Source organism: Podarcis cretensis (assembly GCF_951804945.1).
Source record: "Podarcis cretensis genome assembly, chromosome: Z".
Lineage (NCBI taxonomy): Eukaryota > Metazoa > Chordata > Lepidosauria > Squamata > Lacertidae > Podarcis > Podarcis cretensis.
This window is the reverse complement of record NC_137184.1, coordinates 14554770-14578763: the sequence shown is the minus strand read 5'-3', so window position 1 is coordinate 14578763 and position 23994 is coordinate 14554770. Positions and strand designations below refer to the sequence as shown.

Genomic DNA, 23994 nt, shown 5'->3' with positions numbered 1-23994 from the left:
GGAAAGGACTTGCTGAAATAGTTAATTGAAGTGGAATACAAAAAGGGAAGCGTTGAGGAAGTCAATGAAACAAGTGTATGAAAGTTAAGATTTGAAAATATTGGAAGTGTTTTTAATTGTTTTTGTTTTGTTAATTTAATGTTTTATGTAGTGTTTTTGTTTTTGTTTCTATCTTTGTATGTTCAATTTTTCTTTTTTCTTTTTGTAATTTCCAAAATCTTAATAAATATTATATAAATAATAATAATAATAATAATAATAATAATAATAATAATAACACCTTTGAAAACATTTTAGTAAAGGTAAAGGGACCCCTGACCATTAGGTCCAGTCGCAGATGACTCTGGGGTTGCAGCGCTCATCTCGCTTTATTGGCTGAGGGAGCCAGCATACAGCTTCTGGGCCATGTGGCCAGTATGACTAAGCCGCTTCTGGCCAACCAGAGTAGCGCACAGAAACGCCATTTACCTTCCCGCCGGAGCGGTACCTATTTATCTACTTGCATTTTGACGTGCTTTCAAACTGCTAGGTTGGCAGGAGCAGGGACCGAGCAACAGGACCTCACCCCGTCACGGGGATTCAAACCGCCAACCTTCTGATCGGCAAGTCCTAGGCTCTGTGGTTTAACCCACAGCGCCACCCGTGTCCCTGAAAACATTCTAAAACCAACTAAAAACAACCACATTCTCTCAACCAGTGATTTCAGAGTTTCCAAGAAGCTTCCTCATAAAAAGCAGAGCATTCCACAAACAGGGAACCAACAGAGGAGACCCTGCCATGGGTCTAAGACCACTGGGCAGTGCCCCCCACAAGGCCTCAACAAAAGAAAGCGGAGTATGAGATGATTGACATATATATGATTTTGCAATGATTTCCCCTAATATAATGCACTCTTGTATTTCCTTTTCATGAATTATATGCATTTTTCAGGTACACTTTCCCCTAATATATACATTTTGCTACAGGATAACTCCATCGCAAAATTACCCCCCGTCACCAGGAGACTCGAAGAGGGCCGGTCAACGGGTGGATAAATAGAACTTTAGGAGAAGAGGAAATTAATCTGATTTTTCGTTCCTGTTTGGACTTGTGTGTATAGAAAGAAAAATGAAAGAAAAATGTAGAGGGATTTTCCATCCTCCCCCACCCCCCAATAATAAAAAAGAGAAAGTAGCTCTCTGCAGGGCCCCTACAGCTTGTGAAAAATTAAAGTCGACGGATTCAAACTGTCCTATTTCCACATCAAACGAGGAGAGGCACTGTGCGCTTCCCAACTTATCTTCAAACGCCCAGCACCCTCGAAAGTTTCTTGAAAAAAAGAGAAAAAGAGCGAGAGGGAGAGAGAGAGACAGGAAAAGGAAAGAGTCTCCAGCTCCCCCAAGTGCTGTGCCCGTTACCGTAGCCGCTGTCTCTCTCTCTCCTAATTATACCCCTGTGAGTTTATTAATCAACTTGTAAATTATTTAGAGAGCCATGCGTGCGCGTCTTCAGCTAGTACAAACACACGTGTGAGAAGAGGCGCTTGGAAAAAAACCAGCGGAGGGTCCCCCAAAGGATGCTCCGGCAATGTTGCAGGCTGCTTGCAGGATGGCTGGCTGGTGTGTGTGTGTGTGTTTGAAAAAATAAGAAATAAAACCGAGCTTATCTCCTCAGATAGAAAGATTTACCTAGCCTTTCAACTGAGAAATTATTTGCAAGTTACGGATAGCAAACGATCCCCTACCACCCCCCAACGCTCCTTCATAAGAAGAGAAAGAAGGCTCTATTGTCAATTTTTTAAGCTGCCACTTTAGAGATAAGAATGTTAATTTCACTGTCAAAAATAAATAAATATGCGGGTGGGGAAGAAAAGCTGTAATCTTGGGGCCACCATGACATCCAAACTTGCAAAAACGAAAAGAGAGAATAAAGTAAATCATTGGGGAGTGAGGAGGGGGGCGGAAACATCCCAGTTTATTCATTTTTTCTACAAGAAAAGTTAATGTTGTTATAGTAAAGACTGGGGTTTTTTTTGTTAGTAATAGCAGAAATTAGGAGATTCCCAAATCCCCCTTCTTCTACTCCTCCCTGTTCTCCCTCCGCCCAGCCAATGAAGCAAGAAGAGAAAGCCACTGGGATGGATTCAAATATTACTATTTTATAAATGGAGAGTAGCAGAGGTGGGGAAGACACCAACACAGAGGGCTTGTGTCTAGCTCAATGGGGCTTGAAACAAAAATTGGCGGGAGACCTTATCTTTCTTTTTGTTGCTTTTGTTTTGTTTTGTCTATTACTTTTGTATACCACCCTTTCTCATCTCTCTTGTCAGACTAAAAGTTGTTCTGACCATAAGTGAATAGCACCAATCAAGAGCATGCCAAGGCCCCAGCCTGTCCACAAGCTCCAGTGATGGGGAGCGACTGGAGAAAAGAGGGTGAATAGACCCCGGTTCTGAATAGACATCAGGCTGGGAAACCTCACAATTAGTGAGGCAAACTCTGGCCCTCCAGGCCTTCTCTGGCCTTTGGGAGCCTCCTTTATGCCCCCGTTCCCCCAGCCTACACCCCCTCCCCAGCCCCACTTTGCACCTTCCTTGGATGCATTTGTCTGACTGGGGTGTGTCCTTGGAACTCTGCTCTTGTCTCTTGCTTTCCTGGAAGGGGGCAGTGAGAGGCATGATAGTGTAGCAACTAACCTCTCTTGCAAAGGTAAAATCTAACATTTGTTGCTCTGTCTACTTTTGCTTCTGGCTCTGCTCGCCACTTGCATATGGCCCCTGAAAAGCTGGCTAAAGGGGAGTGCAGCCTTCAGGCTGAGAAAGATTTACCTACACCTGGGGGAGCAACCTGGAGGAGCCTGTGATCTTAACAATAAGAAAAAAAGGTGTGGGGGAAATTCTTAAGAGTGGATGAGGAGAGACAGAAGAAGGGGCACTGAAGTTAGGAGTACTACAGTCTTTGACTAATATAACTTTTTAAAAAAGAAAAAAGTTCACCAAGTAGCCTAACTCTCTTTCATTTCCCCCAAGGTCTTCTGCAAAGCCACTAATGAATTCTTGTTAGTGTTTACTCATGCAAATTCATGCTTTGTTATCCTGAGGAGGAGTGGATTAGCAAAATGATCAGACTTATTATTTGTCTTGCAGCATAAATATTGGCTAGAATGCATCCCTTCATACTGCTAAGATATGCCCCACTTAAGCCATAAAGCCACACAGATGCAAAAAATATCAAAACAAACTTGGAGAAAAACAACTCTGGGATACTTATTGGTCATGTGGACAGAAGATAAAGCTCCAATGGGTGTCCTTAGGATTTGTTATGACCACATTACAGTAAAAAGGTAAAGGTAAAGGTACCCCTGCCCGTACGGGCCAGTCTTGACAGACTCTGGGGTTGGTGCGCCCATCTCACTCAAGAGGCCGGGGGCCAGCGCTGTCCGGAGACACTTCCGGGTCACGTGGCCAGCGTGACAAAGCTGCATCTGGCGAGCCAGCGCAGCACACGGAAACGCCGTTTACCTTCCCGCCAGTAAGCGGTCCCTATTTATCTACTTGCACCCGGAGGTGCTTTCGAACTGCTAGGTTGGCAGGCGCTGGGACCGAGCAGCGGGAGCGCACCCCGCCGCGGGGATTCGAACCGCCGACCTTCCGATCGGCAAGCCCTAGGCGCTGAGGCTTTTACCCACAGCGCCACCCGCGTCCCCTCCACATTACAGTATCTTTGCCTAATAGAGAACCCTAACATTTAAACCAAGGGAATTGGCCAGGATCCAAAGGACTATTTAAAATATCATCTCTCCCCACACACCTGGCCATTTACCCAACTAATCACTGCGCTCTGCAGGTGAGGGCCTCTGCAGATGTACCAACTTATCAGGAGGTCTTTTGGGCTTTTAGTGTTATGGCACCTACTCTTTGGAATGTCCTCCCTTTAAATATCAGGTCTCTGTTGTCTTTTCAGCACCTCTTGAATACATGTCTCTTTCAACAAGCATTTCAAAGTTGAGATCTTTCCCAGTCTTCATCTGCATTGGAATTGTTTTTCAGATGTTTTGATTGTTTTATTACTTGTGTATTTGCTGCCTTGGGCTCATAGATGATGAGGAGGAAGAGGAGGATCTACCCAGACATCCTCTGGATAAGAGATGCTGAGAATTAGCAGGGAAAGTCTATTGCCTTAAGCTCTTGCATGTGTGCTTCCCTTTAGGATGGGGCAAGGTAGGTCACTGTGTCAGTGGGACACAATAGTGGGTCACAGTAATGACCTTTGAGGAGCACAGTTTTATGGAGATTTTGTTATATCTTATATATTTCTGATAATATTTTACTTTTATTTTAAATTCTGAAGAATTTTATCATTTTTGAAGTAACTGATACATTGGAATTGTTTCACAAATTGAAAATATTTATGGAAAACACACAGTGGAAAAAGAGGATGTCCAGGAAAGTGAGAGTACCATCAACTCTGTAAAAGAAGATGGTACTGTGCCTGACTTGAATTACAGTGACCCTGCTAACTGGTCTAACTATTGTAGTGATAATTTGTGACATCTTATAATACAACATGAACCACAGCAGGTTGTATCACATGATTTCCCCAAAGAGTAAAAGAAAAAAGAATAAATTCTCTCCTTTACACTACAAGAGAAAAATAGCAAATGGTGAAGAAGTATCAATTGAGGTTGATATATTCAGCCTCAAAATATGGTGTGTGTAAGTTGTTCGGCAAAAATATCGTTACTTTCTTGGGCTCCATGATCACTGCAGATGGTGACAGCAGCCACGAAATTAAAAGACGCCTGCTTCTTGAGAGAAAAGCAATGACAAACCTAGACAGCATCTTAAAAAGCAGAGACATCACCTTGCCAACAAAGGTCCGTATAGTTAAAGCTATGGTTTTCCCAGTAGTGATGTATGGAAGTGAGAGCTGGACCATAAAGAAGGCCGATCGCCGAAGAATTGATGCTTTTGAATTATGGTGCTGGAGGAGACTCTTGAGAGTCCCATGGACTGCAAGAAGATCAAACCTCTCCATTATGAAGGAAATCAGCCCTGAGTGCTCACTGGAAGGACAGATTGTGAAGCTGAGGCTCCAGTACTTTGGCCACCTCATGAGAAGAGAAGACTCCCTGGAGAAGACCCTGATGTTGGGAAAGATGGAGGGCACAAGGAGAAGGGGGCGACAGAGGACGAGATGGTTGGATACTGTTTTCGAGGTTACCAGCATGAGTCTGACCGAGCTGCGGGGGGCAGTGGAGGACAGGAGTGCCTGGCGTTCTCTGGTCCATGGGGTCACGAAGAGTCGGACACGACTAAACGACTAAACAACAACAACAACAACCTCTACAAGAAACAGATTCAAAAGACTGGAAGAACATTGAAGCAATTCTGTCTTCACATGAGAGGAATACTGACCATTTAGAAAACTATCAGACCTGGAAATAACTTGAATTGTACTTATCTAAAGGAAAAACATTGGTGATATTAACATGAAGAAAATTAGACAAGAAGAACATTATTGAGGGCAAATCTTGGAACACTTGATTGCTTTGGTCAGAGTTCTTGGCATACAAAATGTGGCATTCCATGGTACAACTAAAAAGTTGTATGGTGCTAGTTGCACAGTGGAAATATTTTGAAGTTTGTAGAATATCTAGCCCTTTTTGATCCCATCATGAATGAACATTTGCACAGAGTTAAAGATCAAGAAACAATGGTTCACTACCTAGGAAAAGATGTCCAAAATGAGCTTATACAGCTTCTAGCAGGTACTATAAAGCCGGGCGGGGGGGAGCACATGAAAACGCAGCCCAATACTATTCAATTATTTTGGACTGCAAACCTGATGTTAGTCATATTGTACAAATGACAATGATTGTATGTTTTGTTGATGTAATCAAACCATCAGATAATGAGATATCTGAGCCCGAGGTTATAAGAAGAGAACATTTCTCAGGATTTGTTCCACTAAAGGAGACTACAGGTGCCTTTATGGCAGAAACTCTTTTGGACAGCTTGAGCAAATGGGATTACCAAGTAAGAATCCGTATTGTCAATGTGCAGCAATGCGAAAGGCAAAGAAAATGGCACACAAAAGAGAGTCCTGGACATAAACCCATGTGCCTTTTTTGTGCCCTGCAATGCACACTCTTTAAACTTGGTTGTCAGTGATGCCACTGTTGTCTGAAAGCAATTAAGTTTCTTCAGTTTAGATCAACAGATCTATAATTATTTCTATGCATCGACTCAGTGTTGACAAATTCTAACTAGCCATGTATCAGACTTAGGCATAACTGTTAATCTGCTAAGCAAAAGAAGATGGGAAAGTCAGATTGATGCTTTGAAACCACTGAGATATAATCTTAGAAGTATATATGATGCTTTAATAGAGATCTTTGATGACACAAGCCTAAAAGGTTTATCTGGAAATGCTTCCCGAATTGAAGCTAAGGCCCTTGCTGATGCAATTTGTAAGTTCAGGTTTGTGCTGTGAACTTACAGCAATATCTCAAAGACTTCCAAAGTCGATACCACCACAAGGAGTACTTCTCTTCATACTACAACAAAAACACCTGGATAATGTGCCTAATGGTTCTGTTGCTCTAAGGATCCTTCTCACACTTCCAGTTTCTCAAAGCTCAAACTTATAAAAACTTACACATAATGTTGCAAAAGAGATTAGTTGGCTTCGCAACTATATTAACTGGACTTGCCCAAGCATCAGCTCTTGACCAGAAGGAATTGGTGACAAAATTTGAACTCAAAGTGAGATTTTGATGTGCCTGAAATTGAAACTTTTAAGAGATTCAGTTTTAACCGTAATTCACAAGATTATTCAAAACGATTTGAATGCTAAAACACTTTCTTTTGTTTTTGAGAAAGATAATAAAAGATTGTTGTACTACTTATTCCTGCAATTTTAAACAAATTTAGCAGTTTCAAATTTTGTGCTTTCCCTTTTTTTCTAGAAGAATCTGTTTTTGAAAATCGAAGTTAGAAATTTGGGGTGTGTGCATGTGTGCACATTGTTAGCCTTGTCAGGGGTGCAAAATAGCCTGGCACTGGCACTGGGGAACAGGGACGCTAGACAAGATAGCCCTTGCATCCTGATCTAGCAAGGACATAAGAAGAGCCTGACTGCCGTATCATGCCAAAGGAGGACCCATTCAGCCAAATAGCTTGTTCTCACAGCAGCCAAACCGATGCCCCAATGAGAAGCCAGAAAGCAGGACCTGAGTGTGACAGCAACATTCTCCACTCGTGATTCCCAGCAATGGTTATTCAGGGGCCATGCTGTCTCCAACAGTGAAGGGAGAATAGGAGAATACATGTGGTTTAAATTTATGGTATGTATGCAGCCACACATGCAGCAAACACAAGCCTTGCTCCTTACCCTTGTGTGATTCAGCCACCACTGATGGATAATACCAGAGTGAGGGGAAATGCCACTCTGTGTGCACAGCTCACAGGCATTGCAGCCCCCTCCATGGCCCCCGACAGTAGGCAAAACTCTCCCTTGTGTATATCCTAGCTTTCGTATATTGATGAGCATTTTATTAGATGTTGATGGTATTACTGTTACAATGGTACCTCTAGTTATGAACTTAATTCGTTCCGGAGGTCCGTTCTTAACCTGAAACTATTCTTAACTAGAGGTGTGCTTTTGCTAATGGGGCCTCTTGCTGCTGCCGCTGTGCCGCCAGCGCACGATTTCCATTCTCATCCCAGGCAAAGTTCTCAACTCGAGGTAACTCTTCCAGGTTAGCGGAGTTTGTAACCTGAAGTGTTTGTAACCTGAGGTACCACTGTACTATTATTACTACCATCACCAGTGGGCATTTCAAGAAAAGGTAGCTAGGAGGAGTGTTGTTCACAGCTCCAGCCAGCTAGCAATGACACTTTTCAGCAAACTCTATTCCATTTGCTCTCCAGTTTTCTTGCCCCTCACCTGATTGATAATCAGCCAACATTCTATGTTTGCTGAGCATGCTCAGTTCTCATTGGCTGTTTCAAATTCCCCCTTCTCTTAGGGTCCCCAGACACCCCAAAAATTGGTTATTTGTTTACCTCTGAAAACTTTGGGATTCCTTTGAGAGAACAGAGTTCCCTATTATGGATGGACAAATCAGTCCATTTCACTTTCTCTCAGATTCTCATTGTTCCAATCTTAAGTTTGGTGCTCCACATATCCATATCAGTTTGCAATATTTTTTAAAAAATATTTTCCCTCATGAAAACTCAACAGCATTTTAGTGCTAATCTCTCCTAATATACACATTTTAAGTATAATTTTGACTAATCTTACTGCATAATAAAATTGTAAGGTGTTATCACTCTGTTTTCATTAGCTGCTTTCTAGGGTTCTAAAGGCAGGAGTGGAGTGGGGTGGCTCTGAGAAAACAGTGTGACAAATGAGCAGGGGAGGGAGAGGGCAGGCTAATATGGGAGTTTTAGTCCTCTGGTGATGGGTGGGAGGCAAAGAGAAGGAATTGGGAAGGGTTGATAGGGGAGCAAAGTGGACATCTGTGGGGACAATGGTAGCAGGGCTGGCAAATGAAGCAAGCAGGGGCACAACTCCTAGTATACATATATTTTTGCAAAGCGTTTTCCTGAAATATAACTACCGTAATTTTTTGTACATCATTTTTACAAGTACTGTCATGGATGCTTTTATCTAGCAAGAGCATTTTTGCGCACACAACTTGACTACAGAACCAGACAGTAAAATTTAGGGGTACAGTGGTGCCCCGCAAGATGAATGCCTCACAAGACGGAAAACTCGCTAGACGAAAGAGTTTTCCGTTTTGGAGGTGCTTCGCAAAACAAATTTCCTATGGGCTTGGCTTGCTTCGCAAGACGAAAATGTCTTGCGAGTTCCTGCGGGTTTTTTCCCCTTCCCCCCCCCCCTTTTTCTAAGCCGCTAAGCCACTTATCCGCTAAGCTGATAAGCTGTTAAAAGCCGCTAAAAGCCGCTAAAAGCCGCTAAACTGCTAATAGCGCTAATCCGCTAAGCCGTCAATGGGCTTGCTTCGCAAGACGAAAAAACCGCTAGACGAAGAGAATCGCAGAACGGATTCTTTTTGTCTTGCGAGGCACCACCGTACAAGGGTTTCAGAGGACAGCTGGGTTTCAGTTAGCACATTATTTCAGAAAGGGTAAACTAAGTAAGTTCGCAAACAGAACCAAATTTCTTCCCCTGCCTTACGAGATGCACCCTCAGCTCCAATCATGCCACAAAGATGCCCCCCTCCAAACCCCAAGATTATGCATCTGTCGTCCGTCCCCCCCAACTTCCCCGCCTCCCCACAGATTTGTAAGCACTGCATGGGAAGTGCAGAAATGTGACCTTACCTGGCCAACCACTGTCAAAATACGGCTTAATGAGTTCTCCAAGTTTTGTCTCGTCGGCTACAGCTTCCTTTAGCAATTGCCCGCAGCAAACTGAGAGGAACGAGGAACAAAAAAGACATAAGGTTAATTTTTAAAAAGGAAGTAAGAAAGCAAAAGTAGAGGGGAGGGGAAAGGTGGATTGTGGGGAGGGCAGAGAGAGAAAGAAATGGCAAAGAAGCTGCATATTGGAAAAAGGTCACTGAATAAAATAAAAGACATGGGGGCTTGAGCTAGTTTCTCCATCTCACCTCTCTCTCTCTCTCTCTCTCTCTCTCTCTCTCACACACACACACACACACACCTCTTTTTGCCTTAGCCAAACAAAAGCTGGAAAAAATATAGGATAATAAAGAATACATTTGGCTGGGAACATTTTTATTTTAAAAGAAAAATATACTAATCAAAATATAGAATGGAAAACAGCAAGTCAAGGGAGAGTCTATGGGTTTCTGACTGGTTATAAACTTATAATTACTGGAGGAGGAAGTTACAGCTTCCAAATTTTTCTGCTGGAGGTGTTGAGGAGCTCCTGGCTTCCTCATGTGGAAAGCTGACCCAAAGGGCTGTCGGCTGCCAGTGTCAGAATGCTAGTAGCTGGAAAGGATTCAAGAGGTCCCTCTAATTCAGCGCCCCAAGAGCAAACAAATAGGAAGAATGTAAGGAGTGCACAGTGGCTGGATTAGGCCTAAGGGCCATCTGGTCCAGTTCTCACAGTGCTTGATGGCTGCCCAATTATGGGACAGGAGCACAACAGCAGCACTCTTCCCACTTGTGCTTCCCAACAGCTGTTATTCATAGCAACTGGCGTCCCAGCAGCTGGTACAGAACTTTGATAGTGCCTTTTACTCATCTGGATGGAGGATAGAGGAGTGTAGGAGAGTGTGTGAAACTAGCCTACTATACAGGTGGTGGCCACTTTAGGCACGTCCAATTTATGCATGATCACTAACGGGAGGGTCCTTCTCAACTCAGAAAGTGCAGAATGGGAGCAGGTCAAGGTGGGGTGGACCCAAGGCAGGGGGGGGTGCTTATACACACACTGTTGGTGCGTACAGGGGCCAGGAGCGGAACCCCCATGTTGCCACCTGTACAACGGTAACATTTTATTCATTGCTCCACCCTCTTCTGCCTCTGTTCCCATTCACGACTGGGAGGTGCCCACCAGGAGGTTGCCCAAAGCAATGCCTTGCCATGACCATTGCGAGTGCCATCAGTGGGGGAGGAGCGTGTCACACGCCGTGCCACTCACTCTCATGCTCCTTGGGGAGTGGGACTCATGCACTCTGGCCAGCCCCAAGGGGCGGCAGCAGCAGCCCAGCCCCATTGGGGTTTTGTTTATGCTGCAGCTCCCCATGCGGCTGAGCGTTTCTGGGAGATAAAAAAAATGTGCCGGTACTACGTACCGGTAAGTAATAGCAGGAAAAAAGCATTGCCCAGAAGGGAATGCAGCCTTCAGGCTGCTAAACATTCCTCACCTTTTCTCTAAGGATATAAACATGGAAATTTTAAATGTGTGTGTGTGTGTGTATATATATATATATATATATATATATATATATATATATAAACGTACATATGTCAGTGCTGTCTTGTTAAAGTTACATGTTTCTATTGCCTAGTGGCCTTTTATCAGGGGATTTTTGCTTTCGATCTGGAGTGGTTTGGAGAAATATTACATCCTCAGCAATGGACAGAGAAAGAAACAGCCTGAGATCAACTGAGGATTTAAGAAAGAGAAGGTAACAAACCATTGATGATGCCATATTTCCGAGAAAGTAACGATGCTTGCATGCTTTTCCCAGAGCCTGGCGGTCCACAAAGGAGAATCCGGGGTGAAAACGGGGCGAGTGTTCGAGGAGGAGCTTGGACATGGGTAAAGACTGACAAACAATAGAAGTGGTGGAAAATTAGGATATTCAAAGGGTTTCCAAAGGTAAGCACAGAGGAATAGCTGTGGGTAGCACTGCCCCCCCTTCTGAAATCTGCTTGTTTTGCTTTGCCTAACAGTAGGACCCTTGCACCTTGCAGGTTAGGGAGACTTGCTGTTGGTTTCATGCCGGGGAGTGGGGCTACCCAAATATTAGAACCAACCCTACTCACAGCGGAGGGAAACAGTCCATTTGCACATAATTTATTCCCAAATAAATATCAGCTAACCAGAGACAGCTCTAAGCTGTTCTTCCCAGCCCAGCATATCTGCAGCAGAAACATAACAGGCCAAGCAGCCTGCTTACAAATGATGCTTAATTTGCAGTAAATAACCAAGTTAATTAGGAGTAATGATCCCCCAGACAGTCTCCACATCTAATTATTCTTTTTAAAAAATCTGGCTGCTTGATGCATCAACTGGAAGAAAAAGATGGGGGGAAATGATCTGGAGAGGATTTTTTTTCCATTCCAATTTTCAATTTATTTCACTGCATTATTAATTAATAATAATTAATATTCAGCTTGCATACATATATTTACAATTCAAGGCATGAATTGTTTATGAACGATGATGTGAACTTTTAAATGTAATTAAGTAATTTAGAGGTAATTAATTTTGTAAATTCCAGATATAAACCTCCAACTTGTTTACCTCAAAGTGTGGCGCTCGTGATTAGAAGGAAAGGCCCTTTTTCCAAATGAAAATATTAGCTGGGTGATAAAAACAGGCCACTGAAAGACTGTTGGGAAAGGGGACAATTAAAAAGCAAAAGAGAAAGAAGAAGAAATGTGCTTCGTGGCTGTCAATTTCTCAATTTTCCCTACGGAGAGCTCAAATGAAAGGAATCATTTATATACAAAGTCATGATAGCAAACCAAAGAAATGAGGGTACATCACAAATATGTTTGTGTTGAGATGAGGGTTTGTTTCACGAATTGTTCCACTCCAAAACAGGGCTTTTAGGCTATTTCATCTTAGGAGATCTGGGGAGCGGAATTTTCAAAGTGGGAAAGAAATTATGCTCAGTCTCTGAAAAAGATGGACCTGAAACAGACCCTGTTGACAAAACCACATAATCAAACAGCTGTCCATCTCTTCCTACCCTGTGCAAAAACATCTGCGCATGGCTGGTCAGCGTTGATCAACTTCATGCAACTCCCAAAGGACTGAAGAATCCCAGGGTAGTCTTGATGGTATTTCAATATCCGCCTTGCGGTCTCCACTTCAGATATGCCATGCGGCACCTTCAGGCGCTGCTGTATGTAGTCCTCAGTTGGCCAATCAAAAGTTGTATGGTACACCTCTGGAAATGGGTTTGCAGAAAAGATTCACTTGAACAGAGACTGGGCTGCATCCGCGCCATACATTCAAAGCATAATTAAAAGCATATGACTTCTTTCTCCCTGTCTAATGAAGCATCCTGGAACTGTAATTAATCCCCTCATCGGTAACTTGGAACAGGCTCATAAATGTGGCTGCCCCTGTTCTGTTGAGACACTGGTGGAGAAAGAGGAGTGCGGGGGGAGCAAATCGCCCCTAGCAGCGCGATCCTGGCAGGGTGCCATTGTGGCTGTCCCCCCATGCTGGGTGCCTCACCCCCAGGACGTGTCCACGCCCCCAGGATGACACATCATGCCCCCCCAGGACACGTGCCAGCCCTGCCCCCGTCTGCTCTCCGCCCCGCCCCCGGTGCCAGAGCATGAAGCTCCGCCACTGTGTTGAGATACAACAGGCACCCACAGTCTGCACTTTCCAGAAACAAATTAAGACATTTTTGTTCCATGAGCTTTCCTAGCTGGATGAAAAGGATCTTTTATCAGAAGTGTCCACTCCCTAGCGTTTTAGTCTTGTTTCAAATGTATTTGCTGTTTTGGTGCTTTTAACTGTTAATTATCTTTTGTGTAAATTGGCTTGAAACAGTGGTTTAGGAGATGATTAATAAATATGTGATGATGGTGGTGATGATGATATCCTAATCTACTGTATCCCCTGAGCTAAAGATTCCATGGCCTCCGCCACCTTTATCCTGCCATTCTCAGCCACCACTTCCCCATTTCTGTTAGCAAGAAAACAAAAACAACGCCACACCTCCAGTAGAAACATCCACTCTTTTCCCAAGATTCCTCTCAATCAGCACAATATCTGGAGCGAAAAGCACCACTAGGAAGGAAGAAAGGAAAAAGAATTGCAAATACAACTGAAGTTAATTTGGCTTTCTGGAAGCCTGATTAAAACAACAACAACAACAACAACAATTAGAAGTATGCATTCCAGATGTGCAGAGAGGACTTTAAAACATATGGTTCTGTATATGTGTGTGTTCCTTTTTCTCCAGGTATCAGGGAAGTTCCTAGATCTGGTGCCAACCTGGTGCCCTCTAGATGTTTTGGACTATAGCTGCTATTAGCCCCATGAAGGCTGGCAGATTGTGAAAGGCTATGCTGGACTTACAATCACACTAATTTGCATGAGGCAAATTCCTCCAGGGAATTATCTCACACAACCCTTATTGCAAGGTTGGGGAACCTCCAGCCTGCAGGTCGAACCTGGCCCACCAGGCTGTTTTTCTGAAACCACACTCATCTGACTCACACCTGATGCCATATGTGAATAGGAATATAAGGTGGGTGGAGATGCAGCTGCTGAAAACAGGATTGGAGCTGGTTTGCAGGGAGTTCAACCCAGTTTTGTGCACTATGTTCCCCCATCCCAGCAGGGCAATTTTGACATGTGAGTGGGACACCACAACTGTCAGTCACCTAGTGTCAATATGACATCAGATGATTGACACGTAAGTAGTCAAAGTTGGCCAAAATTCCCTGGTCTTAATTTCAGTGGCACGGGGGCAGAGAAGTGGCACTGTGCCAGGAGAAGAGGAACCTCTCCTTCCAGCTGTTCTGGTTCTCCATCAGAATCAGAACTCAAAGTATCACCATGTTTGGAAGTTTTTATATTTATGAAGTCAGCATAGAGTCTCAAAATTGGTCTACAGGTTTCAAATTGTTAAGGCACAGCAGAGACCTACAATGCATGACTAGGTTGAAGCAGAATTTAACAGCCCCTCCCATGTGCTTTCCTTTTGAAGGTCTCTATCTCTCAAGCTCTGCCCCCCCCCCAGGTCAGACTTCTCCTGAGGCCCCAAATTCTCACCCCCAATTTACAAAGATCCTCCCCCAGGTCAGCCTCCTCCAACTTTCCTCCTCATCATCATAATCTGACCACTCTCTCCAAGATGCCTCCATAGGACTCATGATACCAGCTCTGGGCTGTGTTGGGGCACAAAGTTGGGGGTCATGAAAGTTGCCTGAGGCTTAGTAGACCTGGGCAGTGGTTTAGCCACCACTGCTCAACACAGTAATGGAATCCATGGAAATGCAGTGGCTCCTCCCACCCACACGAGTGATTATTCTGATTTGGGCAGTGAAAGTTTTTCCTGGCTCTGACTCCTGGCTTGATTCTCTATCTGCGACTCCTGGATTGGCTCCAAAATGAGGCCTGTACAGCTCGCACTGATGTTGACCCCTTTATAGTATTGGGCATTAGGAAATGCCCAGCTTCGCCAGACATGGGTGCTCTTTTGCCCCATGATATTCACTATACCACTATACTACTTTCTCTACCTCATTTCTGTCAATGAGGCTTACAAGTTTAAAACACTAAAGAAATAAATTATGTATCCTGTAAAGAAGCCCTGGGGCAAGGGGGTAGGGCATTCTGTTGTGTTTGACCTGATGTTCTCTTTGCCTCTTTCTCATTCTCTTTCTCTTTCTCAAATGGAAGAGAGAAATTAGAAAGTCAGAAAGAATTTGTAAAAACACAATGGAACTAAACATGTTCTTACCAACGTGCTTGGGAATGATGCCCATTGCCAGCAGCTCCCGGGCAAGTTCTCGACTTTGGGGAATAGCCTCCATAATCCAGCCCTGGTGAAATAAGACATATAACAGCTGATCATTGAAATGAAGCACATATTGGGTCGCGCTGCTGGGGAGTGATGGAAGTCTCTGGTTTGTGACTGCTGAATAGGGATGCGGGAGATACTTGATTCAGTTCATACTTCATCTGCACCTCCTGAAATAATACACCAACCAAAACAGAACCATCCTTCTCATAATTTTGCAGTGAATGTTTCCAGCAAACTGGTGTGTAAAAAATGCATTATGTCCATGAAAATAACATACCGAGATGCATTCTCTTAGGAGAAATAGCTTTGCAGAAATGCAGTATATTGAGGAAAAATGCATACAAAAATGTGCATGTTTGGAGAAACTTGCATTAAAATGCTGCTGAATTTTCATGAGACCTTCTTTAAAAATTGCAGACCAATATACTTATTTTATTTATTGCATAAAACTTATGCACCTCGTAAAAGGCAGGGGGGGGGATACCTCAAAGTGGTTTACAGCCCAATGTGGAGAACCAAAGACTGAAAAAGAGAAACAGAGAGAAACAAAAATAACATCCTCATCCACCCCTAGTTTCAAGCCTCTGAGCAACTTTTCCCAGTACAATGGGAAGAATGCTTGTTTTATAGGAACACAGATAGAGATAGAGATATAAAGATAGAGACAGATACCCTTGCAACTCTTAAACCATTTTTATCTGCACATAAGTCTTTATTGAAATATTTAAAAAAAATGGGAAGAGAAGGAGAAGTCTAGGTATTTTTGAAATATTCAGGAGGATATGAACTCATGCAGCCAACTTTTTAAAAGTGAAACCAAGCTTAAGAGGACAAAGGGGGAAAGATATGTGCATGTCCACCCCCCAAATTATACAGGAAAATGTGCTGTAATGGAAGCCTCCAAACCCCCAGAGCTAACGAAGCAGGCAAGCTAAAGAGATCTATATATGAAAAGGGCTGTTTGCTCCCTAAAGTCCTTGTTATAACCAGCTAAGTGCTGGACTGAAGATCTTTTTTATAATTATGTAAAACAAGACGAAACAAAAAACAAAAAAAAGGAAAAAAACACAAATACTTATGAATCTGTACTGGTCTGACTGAGGCTGAAAGGAGATGTAGTCCAAAACATCTGGAGGGCACCTGGTTGGCAAAAGCTGGTTTGCGCAATACAATGGTACCTCAGGTTAAGAACTTAATTCATTCTGGAGGTCCATTCTTAACCTGAAGCTGTTCTTAACCTGAGGTACCACTTTAGCTAATGGGGCCTCCCGCTGCTGCTGTGGCGTACTGCACAATTTCTGTTCTCATCCTGAAGCAAAGTTCTTAACCTGAGGTACTATTTCTGTGTTAGCGGAGTCTGTAACCTGAAGCATCTGTAACCTGAAGCATCTGTAACCCGAGGTACCATTGTACCCGACTGGAAGCCAAACTGAACCTGAGCCAAATACTGCACCTCCCTGAATCGGAAACCAACTGGAATCACTATTTGAAAGCCAACCAAATCAATCTTGAATTGCTAATTGAATGTGGACGAAGACACAACTTGGGTGTGGAGAGGAAAGAATGGTTAGCATTTCAAAATAAATCGTAACAACTCACTGACTAGAAGAATGGTGTCTCTCAAAGAGAACCAAATCAGTCCTGGAGGTTTGCAGGCTTACTGAATGCTTGCTTACTGAACCTTTACAGTGGTACCTCTGGATATGAACGGGTTCCCTTCGGGAGCCCCGTTCGCATCCTGAAGTAAATGTAACACGCGACTGCGTGTCTGCGCATGTCCAGGTCACGTCTCGCTGCTTCCGTGCATGCACGTGACGTCATTTTGAGCGTCTGCGCATGCATGAGTGGCAAAACCGGGAAGTAACGCATTCCGTTACTTGCGGGTCGCCGCAGAGCGCAACCCAAAAATATTCATCCCGAAGCTACTTCAACCCGAGGTATGACCGTACTAGCTTGAGGGAGGACAATTCCAAATTGTAGCTGAGCACAAATCTAAGCTGAACTAAATCCTTCAGTGGCTTGACGCCTGACTAAGTTGCACCAGTGTCAGGTGGAGCTGGGCAGCTGTGGGGCCCATGTGCTGGCAGAGCCCACTGGGGCTCCTCATAGTTGGTAGGGTGGTCAGTCATACATTTCCAAAAAAAGAGGATACGCATCACGAAAAGGACAAAAGAGGGGTTCAATTGACATAACATTTTAATTTATATGTATCAATGCACTTTTAGAAATAATGTTTTAAATAGAAACACAATACTTCAAGCTGCAGTGGGGGCACACACCAGCTGACTTGTGTGCCTACTAACCAAGTAAGCCCAACTGCTGATAAGCTCCTATGTGCCATTTTTATGGCTCCTTGACCAGACTTGGGGACTGGATAACTCTCAAACAGAGGTCATCTTCAGAGGATCAGCTCTTCACAGCAATAGATGGTCCTCTGTAAACTAGAACATGTGGCTACAATAGTGGTGGGTGCCACAAGTAGTGCGTGCCCCCATGCTTACAGGTGACAACACCACCACTTACCTGGGTCACTAACACACATGCAGCCTTACCTGGTGGTGCTAATATGCTTCTTACTAGAAAGAGCCTCAATTTTTAATTTCCTATAATTCAGGAGTCAGCAGCACAGTGCCCACAGGCACCAGTATCTCCATCAATACCTCCTATGGTGACTGCAAAAGATCTCTTGGGGGAAAATCCAAACTGTGTTTGAATGAGTGTATGCTGCTAAAAGGCAATGCTACAGAAAAGGAGTAGTGATGAACATCTGTGGGACTGCTGGGGGGGGGCGCACCAGTGGCTATATACCAAGGACCCACTTATGCCTGACAAGCCAGTCCCATTCAACTCCCAGAAACACAGCTCGCTTCCATAGCAACACTGAGCAGTGGGGAGGATGGCATTTAAGACTGCTAAATCTGGCCAAAATTTTCCCTCTGCTTGGTGACTTGACCCTGTTGTTGCATTACTACCAGGAAATCTTCAGAGGAAGATGGGAGAAAATTGTGTGTAGGTGCACATGTACCATGCAATATATATTTAATATTGCATTAAGCCATTGATAATTACCAGTTCCTGCCTTAACTTGAATCTGTAATCAATAGGGGACCCCAAAAGCTGCAGAACTGTTCAAGGAAAACATATCCCGTGAGGAAGAAACCAAAATATTCTAATTACTGGAAAACACAACTGTCTGCTGGCAACTCCCTAATTAGCCCAGTTTTACTAACATGCTATGCCACAGATTTCTTCAGGAAATGGGAAAACAGTCTTGAGGCAAGGGTATCTTGGAAACTGTCCTCTGTCACCACTGCACCTCCCAGCATCGTGTCTGCAACCAAACAGCACTTACATTAAGGAAGTCCTAGTATCTGAAAGAGGTAGGGGAGAAGAATGGTCCATATCCTATATGGCTTACAGGCGCTGGTGACTGTTGCCCATTGGAATTGGCAGGGCAGAAGGCAGGGAGGTCAAAGAGCAGGTTTAGCCACAGCAAAGGATAGATGAAGCCAAAGCCAATGACAAGCAGAACCAGCTAGATGAGGGAAAATAGTATCAAGCAATCTAAAATGGCTGTTTATAAGACTGCATAGATGAATCACAGTTCAGTGATGGAGCACATTCTCTGTAAGTAGGGATGGATGGATGTTTCCAGTCTGCATCCATTTCCTTGTGTGATAATTTGTAAAAGTTCTCTCCCACTTCCACATTGATATGTGTTTTTTAAAAAAATCTGTGTGAAGATTTCATGTTTAAATACATATCTTTTACTGCACTTTCTCACAGAATACAAATTTATAAACCTACTTCATTGGGGGGGGGGAATTAATCAGGGAATCAAACCATTAATTTTGTTTTATTTTTTGGTTCAGCCACAACTGAAGGTGTCCCAGTTTGGTTCTGGTTCAAGATAATAAAGGTTCAGCCTGTGCAATCAAATTGGTTCAGCTCCAGTTCACTTGAGATTATCTTTGTAGTGTTTGATTTCAACTGTACAAGCACAAGCACACAAGCATCTGTAGTAGTTTAAGAAATAAATCAAAGTAATTTTAAGGAAGGAGGAAATGATTTAGTAAATAAACACTGAACTATTACTGTGATTAATTGACTTTAAGGTTTTCAATTGAGTTTTTCTTCCTCTGTCATAATACTAGAACTTGTGGATATTCAATGGAGTGGAATGGTGGAAGATTCAGGACAGACAATAGAAAGTACTTCTTCACACAGTGCATAATTAAACTTTTTAATTTATTATTAATTTAACTCCATAGTTGGAGGCAGTAAATGTTTCTGAATACCAGTTACTAGAAACTACAGGAGAGGAGAGTGCTGTTGTGTTCAGGCATTGCTTGTAGGCTTCACATTAGGGCATCTGGTTAGCCACTATGAGAACAAGATTCTGGACTGTGTCATTGGCCTGATCCAGCAGAATCATAGAATCATAGAGTTGGAAGGGACATTGAGGGTCATCTAGTCCAACCCCGTGCCATGCAAGAATCTCTTCTTACATTCTAATTCACTCCCACAATAGGTAGTGATGGACAAAAACCTGGATGGCTTTAAAAGATGAGTAGACAAATTCATGGAGAAGGCTATCAATAGCTAGCCATGATGACTATGTTCTACCTCCATTGTCAGAAGCAGTATGGGAATCACAAGTAGGAAGAGTGCTGTTGTGCTCAGGTCCTGCTTGCGGGCTTCCCATAATGGGCATCCAGTTGGCTACCATGAGGACAGGATGTTGGACTAGACTGGTCTGATCCAGCAGGGCTCTTACATTCTTATTTGTGATGGCATCAATGTAGGATTTTAGGGTGAATGTCCCCAGCCTCATCCAACAGAACATGAGGGCTCCCAGATCCATCAGGGCTGGCTGACCACATTTTGAAATCAGCAAAGTAATGTACCTTAGCACAGGAATGGGGAACCCGTAGCTCTCTAGTTATTGTTGAACTCCAACTCCCTCCCAACAGTCCCAAGTCAGCATGGCTAATACTCACCAAAAGACCATTCAATTCAGAATTGGAGACCAAAGTTGGAGATTGCAAAAATTCTCCGTGGCTGAGGTCACCGATTTTTGCCCACTAAGTTCCATGCAAACAAACACACATTTGCTACCCCACAAGTAGAAACACACCACCCCTGAGATAACATATGAAGCTGGTTCCTACATCCCAGTCTATAAAGTTTGTGATTTCACAGTTCAAGGCTCTAAGCAAAGCAACAACAAATGAAATGAAATAACTAAATAATAATAATCCAAGAAGGTAGCTCAACAAACAAGTTGCTTGTAATTAAGGCGCCATGCTAATACATTATAAATAAGCCCTCTCTAAAACAGTTAGATATATGGGTCATTCTCCACCTCAGCCCCCCCCCCCAAGGTTTCCCAGTTCCAAGGCCCCAGCCAATCCCTAATTAGAATACATTATCCGTCGGCTTGACACTTCAGTGAAATGTCTAGCCTGCCGCCGAGGTGCAGCTCCGCTCGGCACAGGGTTTATTGATATTCCGCTGCATTTCCTTCGCCATGCCCCCAGTGGCTCAGTTCTGTTTTATCACACATCAAAAGGGCCGTATGCTCAGGGTGCCCCCCCCCCTTGCACATGGCTCAGAGCCGGAGGTCTGGAACAGCTGCAAGTAGGATGGTATCACAGAAGGGACAAGCTCCAAACAGATGTCAACGATAAAAAGGGGGGGAGGATAAGAAGACAACAGTGGGGGGGGGAGAGGGGGAAGGATTGTGGCTTGGGAGCCAAGGATGAAGGAACAGCACAGAGTCCATCGAGGCAAGTCAGGCTTTGTGCAAATGCTGGTCGTTCCTGCCCTCCTGACTGCCATTAAAGGCTAATTAGTACCTTCACAAGCTAAGGATTTGTTTCTTTGTGAAGCAATTGGGAGGGAGAGAATGCTTCCCCACACAGGCAAATAATCCCCAGACGCTTGAATAAACGGAATAAAAGATCCTTCACACTTGGTCCCACATGTCTGTCTGCCTCTCCCATTTGATCTACTTTGAAACAGGGCACCATGCACATACCCCAGTCATTTAAGAGCTCATCCATACAGTGGTTTAATGTGAATGGTAAGCTTCCTGTGCCTCCATTAATTTTTCCATTGTACACATGGTGTTCTCCTCCAAGTCAGTGTCTTCCCCACACTTTCCCCACCCTCAATCTGGATTTCCCCCCATCCCAATCCCTCTGCAAAAAAGGAGATAGCATGAGAAAACCATAAGAACAGCTCTGCTGGATCAGGCCAATGGTCCATCCAGTCCATCATCCCGTTCTCACAGTGGCCAACCAGATGCCCCAATGGAAAGTCCACAGGCAAGATATGCACAATGGCGTGTGGCAGAATAAACTTGCATGTTGTTGGGAGCAGGAAACAGCTGGGGGGTGGCGCATGTGTGTATAGGGCAGACCCAAGACATTCTGGTGCTGGAGATGAAGGAAAAAATAGTGCCACTCACTCATCCTACATGCAGAATCAAACCAAATTGTCAGCTGACTCCACTTCAACCTGACAACAGCTTGGTCACCACCACTACACCTCAGCTAAGCAGGGTAGCTTAGGGAAAGCAGCATGGGGGTGGGCTTCTACCACACACACATACACCACGCTTTGTTTCTTTGGGGCAGCTACCTCACCTCCGAGTTACTGCATTTGTTCAATTTCACAATTTCTGGGTGACTGAGTTCATCGTTTTGGAAAGTTTGGGATACAATTTCTTTTCTTTTTTTCTCAAATGAAGGAAAAGATAAGAATTGTAGGAAAACATGCTTTTTATATACTGTATGTAATTGTTTTATACTTTTTATTGTATGGTAAAATCAACTGGAGATGCTTCATGGGAAAAGATTTCTAACTGGAATGTAATTAAGGGTACTGGGAATTGTAGCTCTGTGAAGAGGATCTCCTAACAATTCTCAGCATCCTTTAACAAATTAAAGTTCCCAATATTTTTTCTGTTAAATTGATATAAGAGTTCTTTGAAATGCATAGTGTGAACATGACCTATTTATTTCCTCACAGCATAGTTTTGAGCAGGCCATAACTACGCTGGTGGACTAGGCAAGGTTTTGTGTGAAGGTCTTCAAATGATTCCTCACCAGGGCTTCTTTAGTTCCTATAAATTAACTCTGCTACCACACTAAACCAGCACAGCTGTCGCTTCAAGGAACAGACAATGGGGCTGCAAGGACCTTATGCGAACCTCATAAGGCACAGCAGCCCCAGTTCCCATTCCCACACATAGCTTGCTCCAGAACATAATGCCTGCCTTAAGTTTTCTCGGTTTGCTAAGACCACCACCACTCCCTGCATGATCCCTCAGCACCCTAACTGCATTTGGATTTGCAGAACAAGCCCTACGGGGTCCCGGAAGAGCCATTGATCAATAAAACCGTGTTCCTTGGAGGATACAAGCGACATCTATAAACCTGAGAGTGTCAAAACAACGGCACACAAAATCCGGCATTCCTACCATCGGCAGGATGAAAGCTGGGCAATTAATGCCAGCTGAATGACACCACCAGGAGAAATAAAACAAACAGCTGGTAGTACAGTGGGCTGGTGGCCCACTCCTGGCAATCTATTAACATTTTTTTCCAGGATAATATACTGACTTGTGTTATGAACCACAGCAGCATAAATCTGGCTCAAGAAGCAAGCTGACGGCCTCTGCAAGATTCAAATATTTTGGGGTGGGGTGGGGGGAGGTTTTCTATTCCAGAAAGCCACAAGCTCCAGATGTAGCGTGTTTTCTCTTCAAGGTGGACATTTAAAAAGTGCTATCAAAAAAGTTTTGCACTTATAAGGCACTAATCACCAAGATGATTCCTGTGTGTATGCGCTACAGCTGTTGTCCAAGGACAGGGGTGGTAGCATGAGCTGAGGTCACAAGCACCACACTAGATATTGACGAGGGCTGAGGCCTGGCTGAGCAAGATACCCATGATTGTAAGAACATTAGAAGAGCCCTGCTTGATCAGGCCAAAGGTTAATTGAATCCAGCATTCTGTTCTTACGCTGGTCAACCAAATGTCCATTATGGGATGCCTGCATTATGGGATGCCTGCCTGAATGCAACAGCAACTCTCCCCACTTCCCAGCAACTGTTATTCAGAGGCAGACTGCCTCTGGTAAGAGACAGCCTTATCCTCCATTAATTTGTCCTCCCTTAAAGCCATTCAAGCTGGTGGCCATCGCTACAATAAGAAGAACAAGTCAATTGTTTTTGTTCATAGTTCCTGAAGAAGTATTTTGCCCTGAATTGTGTTGAGCTGCAAAAAAGAGCTTTGCGTCAGTGAGCACTGCAGCGTATTGTCCTTTCAGTTTTGTACCCATGTATTAGAATGTAAAGTCGTAAACTATAGTCACAGGTTCCCAAGCAAACCATGGTTTAGAGGAGTCTATCTCCTTTTGCTTGCCATCTGATTGGCCCACCCATCTCTGAGTGTGGTGGCTTCTAGGAATCTGGATCAATTGTCAATTCAGACATTTGCCAACCCATTTTTTTTAATTCTGCTCTGCCAGTGTATCACAAAGCAACCCTCCTTTTATTAATCTTAACATTATGTCAAACCATCATTAAGCTTCCTGAACCATGGTTTGGCATGATGTCTGGATGAAGCCTCAGAGGTCTAATTCCTGTGTGCATTAATACACATTTATGCAAATACAAGAAAACCACACTAGATATTTGGCTCTGTGGGATAAATATCTATCTATTCATCATCAGTGAAGGGGTGGGGTGGGGAGAAGGATAAATAAACAGATAAATTACTG

General features: G+C 43.7%; 1 protein-coding gene across 5 annotated transcripts in view; it reads right to left on the bottom strand.

Annotated features, from left to right (window-relative positions):
• The window catches only part of AK8 (adenylate kinase 8), a 99795-nt gene that overhangs the window by 41099 nt on the left and 34702 nt on the right, over positions 1–23994 (bottom strand). For all 5 annotated transcript variants that reach the window (XM_079961372.1, XM_079961373.1, XM_079961374.1 and 2 more), the window contains 5 exons: positions 15142–15223; positions 13389–13460; positions 12403–12603; positions 11119–11250; positions 9332–9421 (listed from right to left, as the gene is read on the bottom strand). In XM_079961372.1, coding sequence (XP_079817498.1) covers positions 9332–9421; positions 11119–11250; positions 12403–12603; positions 13389–13460; positions 15142–15223 — 577 coding nt within the window. The remainder of the gene's footprint in view (positions 1–9331; positions 9422–11118; positions 11251–12402; positions 12604–13388; positions 13461–15141; positions 15224–23994) is intronic.